This window comes from Chaetura pelagica, unplaced genomic scaffold, assembly GCF_000747805.2.
Source record: "Chaetura pelagica isolate M959 unplaced genomic scaffold, ChaPel_1.0 scaffold3, whole genome shotgun sequence".
In the NCBI taxonomy this organism is placed as follows: domain Eukaryota; kingdom Metazoa; phylum Chordata; class Aves; order Apodiformes; family Apodidae; genus Chaetura; species Chaetura pelagica.
Window position 1 is genome coordinate 8,576,659 of NW_009952974.1, and position 9,171 is coordinate 8,585,829.

The 9,171-nt window shown below is 36.9% G+C and overlaps 1 protein-coding gene across 1 annotated transcript in view; it reads right to left on the reverse strand.

Annotated features, from left to right (window-relative positions):
• Positions 1-4,218: 4,218 nt before the first annotated feature.
• Positions 4,219-9,171, reverse strand: part of IFIH1 (interferon induced with helicase C domain 1) — a 25,034-nt gene continuing 20,081 nt past the window's right edge. Inside the window, 6 exon segments of the mRNA XM_009996288.1 lie at positions 4,219-4,401; positions 4,512-4,605; positions 5,902-6,092; positions 6,421-6,582; positions 7,269-7,418; positions 8,855-9,111. Coding sequence (XP_009994590.1) covers positions 4,219-4,401; positions 4,512-4,605; positions 5,902-6,092; positions 6,421-6,582; positions 7,269-7,418; positions 8,855-9,111 — 1,037 coding nt within the window.

Genomic DNA, 9,171 nt, shown 5'->3' on the forward strand with positions numbered 1-9,171 from the left:
CCCCCCCCCCCCGTGCTATCAGGCTTCCTGGCATCACTTGGGTGAGGTTGGATGGCCCTAAACACAAACGCAACCCAAAAAACACACACACACACACACCCCACCAAAAAGATCCCACAAAAAACCCCCTACAACCTCAGCCACTACAGCATGCCCTGACGTGCCACATGTACACGTTTCTTGACTACTTCCACGGATGGTAACTCAGCCAGCTCCCTGGGCAGGCTGTTCCAGTGACTGGCCACTCTTTCAGTATAGAAATTATTTTTAATATTCAATCTAAACCTCCCTCACTGCAACTGGTCCAGTCATTACCCCCTTGGGAGAAGAGGCCAACACCCACCTCACTACAACCTCCTTTCACGTAGTTTTAAGGACCATGAGGTCTCCCCCCTCAGCCTCCTTTTCTTCAGACTAGAAGGTGGACTTCAGATGATTAACCTGACCATGAGAAGGGTACTGGTGGTGAGCCTTCCTTAGCTTTGGCTCCATTGCCTGCTTGGGTGACCCAGCTCCACTTTCTTCTTGCTGCCACCTCTGCTGGTGTGGTAAATGTTTTGACAAGAAACTGAAGAGACCAGTGGTCACTAGAAGTTGCAGGTTGGGCTCAGGTGTTGTTAATTTTGCATGGCTGCTGAATCACCTCACCTGACTTCCTGCACCAGCCTTGTATTTCTCTCCTGTGCTCAACACCAAAAAGGGAAAAATAAGGGAGTGAGGAAAGAAGTCCAGAATGGTGGTGCCTCTATGTGGAACTCAGGCATAGGGACTGTGATTTTTCCGAGGAAGTGAAAAAGGACTTGAGTACCCAAATATTTCTGAAATTTAGTAGGAGCTCAGTACATCACCCCCTCTGGCTCCTTGGAAAATTGAAAATGAAGTGGATTAGATAGGTTTCCTGTCACACACACTGTCTCTGCAGCAGAGCTTGGGCTAATGGTTTACAGAGAAAAAAACTCCCAATGTACTGTCACCACCTTAGCCTAACAGTATGGGTTGGAACTTGAATAATTACACCTGCCTTGGTCATGCAACAGCTGATCTGTTCTTTACATTTGTCTTGGTGGTAGGATTTTTGAAAATAAAATCAAATTAATTGTCTGGAAAAAACAGTGATATGAAACATCTTATTTTCCTATAAACTCAGTTGCCCTCTCTCCCAGCTCTTGTCACACAGTTTCTGGCTACGATCCATCCTATTGATATAGGCTATGCAGGAAAAAAAGGCTGAGAAGGGTAAAATACATTGTTCCTGATATGTGGCATATGAAGGGCAGAACTAAGCTCAAAAACAATAGTGTTTCCTAACAAGGCAAAACTGCAGCTACTAAAAATTTCCAAAACAGAAAAGGATTGTGACAAAAGAATTTTACTCCATGTAACTCATGCTTATTCATATTTCCAAACTGTTAACTTATTTCCTAGCATTTTGTGGTTAATGCCACATGTATTTTCAATACAGTTCAGAGAAACAAATTTTTTTCTACCAACACTGGTTATTTCTGACAACCAGAACATCACAAAATTGCAAATGCTGGTTTTGATCAGGCTAGTTTTCATTTCCAAATATGCGACTTCCTCTAATGAATGGATATTTAGAGAATGTCTCAAAGGAAATTATTCAACCTCACATGATCTAAAGACTTTGCTGCATACTGTGTATTTTTCCAATTTGGAGGTCTAGTTATTTAGGCATGTGCTGTAATAAGATTCACAAATCTGCAGTATTAGAAGCAAACAAAATTTAATTAGCACATTTACAGGCTTTGTAGCTTTGCTGCTCATAACACCAGAACTCCCTTCTCTATACTGTTTATATTAGTACTAGTGAAGAAGTAAACAGCAATTCTGTCCACAGCCAAATCAGTTCCTAACTTCTGCAGAACCAGAATCCCGTAATATAAGCTAGAAATTAAAGTGTAAGGAAGCTAGAAAGACGGTGAATCAGTTGGAGAAATAAACAAATTATGGAACAGAAAACACACTCTGTACAGCAACTATCCCACCAGTTACACAACTAGTATTAGATTACTAAAATATTTACATTTCCTAGATGAGGAAATGCAGATTTACAAATATAGGCTGTGCATGACATCAGACCAAAAGGAGGTAGAATAACAAAATGCAACTAATCTGAACCAGTTCTTTAGCAGCTACACACATATCTAGACAATTCCCCAGTGACTAATAGTTTTTCTTTTCACTTTTGCAAACAAATAAAAGCTGTAAGTAGAAAATACAATCCAGATTTGTCACACTCCCTGCAGGACTTTGGGTCCATAAAGCCACTAAATGCAGAAGTAAGTAGCAGATAAAATATGGCAGTTTAGTTCGTTTGTTTGTTTGTTTTTTGAATACTTCACACTTCCTGGATGAACAATAGGCACTTTTTACCACCCCATTCAGAGACAGTAACTTGAAGTGGAAGTTCCTTGTCCTACACAGCCAGCAGGATTCACTACACATTATGCTAAAGTAAGAATGTACAAACACTTTAAGTGGTTGAGTCACACCACTTAAACTGGTTGTTAACTAAATGAAGTATCTAATGATGAATAAAAGAATTGGTGAAGATTTCACATTTGTTTTGCCCTGGACAATACAGAAAGATAAGACTACAATTATATAATGATATATATATTATATAATGATATATATATACACACTACAAGTATCTTACACTTCCTGTTTTCCACTGGACTTTCTTGTTTTAGTTGTATCATTAAAAAATACCTGTGCAATTGCTGTGTCTTGAAAAATCTTTGCATATACAATATCCTAACTCTTAATAGGCCTGATTTATTTTTTTTTGCAGTCCTAGATTTATTATTTTTTTTTGCAGTCCTAAGGTAGTAGTTTATTAGTATAAATCACTGTTGTGGAGTAATAAAATTTCTGTAGTTTATGCACATTCTAATCTATAAAACTGCTATAGTAAAAATGCATCTGTGTCCATATTTACTTCCTAATGCTACAATTTATTTATAAGCAAGTAGCTAATCTCAAAATGACCTGTACTACTGTGGTGCTATCTCAAATGTGCTGCACTTCTCAGTCAGAAATTAGTTTTTTTTCCCTTCCCCTGAAGTAAGGCCAGCAATATGAAAAAAACCCCAAACAATTCCATATCTGGTCCTGATGCAAACCTGAAATAAAATCTGATTTAAAAAAATATGCACAGTATTTCTATTCCTTTAAAAATGTAAAGCAATTACAGATCTAGCCATAATAAGATTCTTTTTTTGCTGGCATATACTTTGCAGCTATGTTTTAGCTAGGAAATGTTACCTGGGGCTACTGAATTGTTTACATGTCCATGCCAGTAAACATACCACTTTATCCTGAATTTGCAAAGCTGACTGTTGAAACAACAAACAGTCCTTCTTTCCACTGTCCAGTATCTTGCTTGCAAAGGGGGGGAGGGGAAGTCTGTCGATGAGGCAAATACAGAGAGACATGATACTATTTTTACAGTCAGAATATCAGTGTCAGAATATCAGTTGACAATACTTAATCATTAATCTATAGAAAAAAATACACGTCTCATTATATAGCCTGTTTAACAAACCCATGAAACTAACACACAGAAAGACATTTGGCATTGTGCTTCTTGAAACTTAAAAGAAACAATTACAGGTCAGTTTAAGGGCTTGATTTTTTGAAATGTCTTTTAATGGAAACAATTTTAGTCTGTCAAAATGTATGAGCTTGCAGATAAAGAGGGGAAGAACTTGGTAGTGAAACCACTGACAAAGTAACAGAAATTCAGAAGTAATACCCAGCTAACTTGTTTTCTTTACATGTCTCCATTTTTGAGACAATTTATCTTCAGAAGTGTTCTAGCAGGAAAAAAATACAGAAAATAATCACCAAGGCAAATATCACGATTTCTGTCCTATGTTCTGTGCTTGATTACAGGTCACATAACAGACTTTTGACAGTGTTGTCACCCCATGACAGGCTGTAGTGAGTAGAGATGGGAATTTGTTCCATGGACACAGATAACTACAATGTATTTGTCTTCTTTGTTCCTGAGTACCACTGCAAAGCGGAGTGCAAACAGCAGCTGTGTGACTTCATCCTTCTTCCCTGGGATTTTTTCTTCTAAAGAATTCCCTCATGCCACAGTGTTTATGATGCAGCACTCTCTGTGGGACACATGAGCTAATCAGCAGTCAGAAATAAGATGAAACAGGCTCTTATTTTCATTCTGAGTCCTCAGTCTTCATATCCTGAAGGACAATGAGCTGCATAATCAAAACTAGGGAACCCAATGGGCAGATCTCCCCATTTTTTATAGATACCCTTTGTTGTTTTCTTGTCTCCAAACACAACCACAAAATTTTTGATCTTTAGACAAGGCAGGTCAAGACCTCGGTGAACCATCATATTTCCCCATGCCTGCAAGTATAAGGAAACTATGTTTCAGATAAAATAAACAAGATCATTGGACAGAAATAAACACAGACAATAACAACAATATAAAAGTATAAAAGTAAGTTCTTCCTCACTTGTCCACAATCTTTACATATGATTTCCCCATTTATCTGGTAATCGGCATCCTTATCTTGCAATGTCTTATTTTCTCTTGTATGGTAAAGACTTCTGAAAAACAGTCAGAAGGCATGTGTCAGAATACATTGGTCATTCAATGCTCCATATATCCTTAAGCACACAATGACTACCTAAAAGGTCATAAACTCTAACTGTTGTGCACATTCAGGAGTTGGAGAAAATGCAAGGTCATATTTCATGCTCCTAAATCATGGTGAAATTAAACTGTAATCCACGCTTCCTTTTGTAGCAGCTCAGGAGCTGCATCACCCCTCACATATCTAAAAGTAGGAACAGGCTCTCCGATATCATAGGGGATAGATTTAGCTTGTTTTGTTTCAGGTGTCATGCAGATGTCAAAGAAATGACACGTGAAAGTTAGAGGTTTTCTTTATTCCCTGTAGTTCAACCTTTCCCCTTAACAGAATCATTTGGTTCTAACTATCCAGAGCTGCAGATTGTGTGCACAATCTTAATGGTTTAGTTTGGGCTACACTTGAGCTTGAGGGTTACTATTAGCCTGTGCAGAGGGTTTATAAGAATTATTACCCTGTAGTTTGAATTGACTGTACTAATTTCTCATTAACGTTTCAAAAAGTATTTACAAATTACACCAGAGATACATCTCAAAGAACCAAGAACTTTGGAGGGCAGTAACTTGGTTGAATGGTGTTTGGCATGTAATTAGCAAAGCATGACTGATCTGTAATATACAATACCCATTACAAATGCAAGTTGAATTAAATCATTTTCTTGCTCTCTTAATTTCCATTATGAGTAGGAAGAGAAAGTCACCTCCTGTCATCACAGCACTGAAAAGTTAAATACGGTTTAACATAAATGTTCACCAAACTAGATGGCATCTCTTCCAGCAGAGATAAGCAGAAGCAAGAACACTGGAAGAACAGAAGGGGTGGGTCATAAGTATGAACATCCTATAAACACACAATTGTTAATGCACAGGTCATGGCCAATATGTTATTGGAGTCAAACTCCTATCCTGGGTCCTTTAGCGATGTAAGCATGTGGGTAACTGGTATTCACATTTGGTTATAGTTACTCTGTGGAAAACATTGCATATTATAGAGTAAGTGACCTAGTTAATAATACCATAGGACCTATGCCTTTTTACAAAGTTTCAAACTCTGGTCACCTTGAAACCAGGGGTAAGAACAGACATTTCCTTGAAACTCATTAACTGTGAACTCCATAGATCCTAGGACTTGACAATATGGAGTAATCCCTTTTTCCCTCACAGGGCCTGGAGGGTTACAGGCCCTGTACAGACCTGTTGAAAAGAAAATCTGTTTCTACCTGAAAGAGATAAAGCAGATTATAAACACTTACTGGAAATCTTTTTTTACACTGACATGATGCATGTTTTCAATAACTTGTATGTCTTCTCCAGAACATACCAGCTTGTGGCAATTTTTGCATAGGAATGTTATTAGTGAAGGATTTTTCTTGCATTTCTTACGCTGATCTCGTTTTGCTTTCATTTCTTTTTCCACTAAACTTTGTAACTGGAAATTCTGAATCTAGAAATAGATCAGTAAGAGCACTGTAACATTCTGGTGGAATGACAATAGCAGTTTTCTTTTTCAGGTATTTTATGAGTTCACTGACAACACGACTTCTAGTAATTTTTCCTGATTTGGGTATTTCCCCTCTTACCAACAGAAAAGCAGACTTTTCTTAAGGCCCAGAAACCATAGATTACAAATTAATATTGGCAGAAGGATTAAAGGCCATATGCAGTAACTAATATTATTTTAAGTTTTTCTCCCCTAAGTAGACTTCAAATAGAAAGTATTTCTTACAATATAAATCAGTCTTAAAGGGAAAGTGCAGAGTTGCAGTAATTACCTTATTTAAATACTCTTGCTGTGGCATCTTCTGGACACGCTGAATGGCCTTATACATCATTTTCTCACGGTAAAGATTAACATCTTCCCGTTCAATAGCTTTTGAGCCAATCGAAGCCACAAGTGCATAGGTACTCTCATCAGCTCGAGCTCGACCACGAGCCTACAATTTGCAAGGAATGAAACATAAACCACTCAACGTTCCCTACAACACTGCAAAACATTTTTTCCTAGTTTTGTAATGGAAGACACATACTGTTCCATACACAGTGTCCCCAGAGAGCATTTTTTTCCACTTAACTCAGACAGATAGAGAATCAGTGAATAACATGTGCTGTTTCTGCAATATCATCAAGATACCTGTGAATATAGTACTCGGGATTTGTTCATTAGCACAGCACTTTTCAAAGCAGAAAACTGTATTTTGTTACCAAAACTATGCATTTAAATAAATAAATATAAATATGTATTCACAAATTAAGTGAGAACATGGACAAATTGATATTCTGATATGCAATTAAATATTTTTAACTGTTGGTGGTAAAAATGTCTTTTACATCAACCAGTCTACTGATCAGATTCTCCTATCTTTTCTTCACTAGAGCTTACTGTTTGTGTAGATGGATATATTAAATGGATATTACACCATTATATATGGAGGCAAATTTTAGATTGCAAGCAAACTGAGGATGGCAACAGGAACTGAACCTTGTTGCAAGTGCATTTTCTCTTTCAGCATGCAAGTATTTCAAGAATTATCTCCAAAGCCCAGGTGTATGATTCACCATTTGCATAGCCCAAACAGAAAAGTACTTTTAAAAACACATTATGTATGCAGTAAAATCATACCTGCATCATAGCAATTTCATTGGTGAGGAGGCCATAGCGAATAACAATGTTACACTCTTTGATGTCTAGCCCCTCCTCAGCTACAGTAGTAGCAATAAGTAAATTTACATTTCCACCTCGGAATTTATCAATAACTTCTCTCTGTTCGTTCTGTAAACAAATAAAAAAAATAGTATATCCACTTTCAGGATTAGTTTCTGTCATCAGTTTCATCTTATTAAGAGGTTTAAGGAATTAGAATGGAGTGCCAAACATCAAGTGGCTACAACTGCATTTAAACATCAGAAGATCAGAAACAAGGAGTAGTTCCTACTGAATATAGTAAGTGTACAGCACCTTTGTTAAGGGAGGAGGGAGCAGAAGCCAGTCTTTTTGAGGTAATTCAGCTTAGAATTTTGTAGCACTAGGAGTTTTGATAATACAATTGTTTTATCATTTTCAAAGTCTTTGTTCAAGTTCAGAGCTTCTGGATTTCTACCACTCTAGTAATTTCAGCTTGAAGTATACATTTGACCACTTCTAAGTCAAGTCCCAAAGCACTTCAAATTCTCCATAATAAATGGGGACCATCATTTTGGTGATCTGGGGAGCACCAAATAGCACAGCAATGACACACTTTAAAAATAAAGCATCCAAACCCCAGATTTCTGAATTAGTTGGATATTTCAAAAAAGCTTGGGCAGAGGGACAGAAACTTTCTGTTCAATTTCAAAATGAAAAGAAAAGGCTGTTGTTTTGTTTGCATAACGTGGTGCACAGATTAAATACCCAGTTTTCATAGACAACAAGTAACTTTGAGAGAACAACTTCTATTATTTTTTTGAAATTGAAAGCAGATTAAGGAAATGGGACTCTGCCCAGCAGTACACTGCACCTTTTTTGCTTAAATGCTGAAATGGCAATTTTACTGTGCAGAAAAAAACAGAATAGAAGAGAGGTTTTGGATACTGGAGTACTTTTTTTTGAAAATTTTTAATTTCAAGGTATAAATCATCAGAGAAATGTTGTGTATGAAGTCTACACAATGGTACGAGACAGACTCTTCAGTGATCAATTGTGAAATTTTCACTCCAAATTCTGGCAAAATCTCTTTCAATGATTATGTCAGTATGAAACATGCTTATAAATTGCTGTAAGTTGATTAAGCAACAATATCAGAAGAAGACAGACATACTCAACACTGTAATTTTATTTTTCATACAGCCACTAAAATATAATTTGAATTTCTGTTGTCCCAATAATTATAAATTAATTTAACTATTGCATTTTTGCTATTGCCATTTGGTTCACTTTTTCTTCTTAAATCTCACTACAACTTGTGTCCCCTTTGACTATATACTCCTCTAGGAAATGTATGCCTGATACTTCTATTGCCAGAGTCTAAAACCAAAAAAGTTTGTTTATTGTGGAGATAAAATTATTCTGGCATTGTTATGCACCTATCCTGCAGTTTATGAAGCTAAATTGCTGGCCAGGTATGAATCCAGAACTCTGGGCTCCAAATTTCAATCCATTCTAGTACTAAACCAAACTGTGTTCTCAAATAATGTACACTATTTTAATGCTCTAGTGCAATAGTTCTGTACCTGAGTCATGGGTTTTGTTTCACTGTTATGTCCAGCACCAATAAGATAATGGGCCTTAATTCCCACTTCTTCGAATTTTGGATTATCCTTAATCCACTGGAATAGAGCAAAGGCACTTAGCCGAGTCTTTGTGAAAATGATTCCTCTGGGTTCCTCAGTCTTTGTGAACTCCTCCATTAAAGTGTTTCGCAACTGTATTAGCTTCTCATTTTCATATTCCGGCTTTCTAGCCAACTCTTTCAGCTGTTTCTTATTTGCTTTAAAAATAGGAGATGTAAATTAATAAAAAGTAATCATGTTTTATAACAACATGGGGG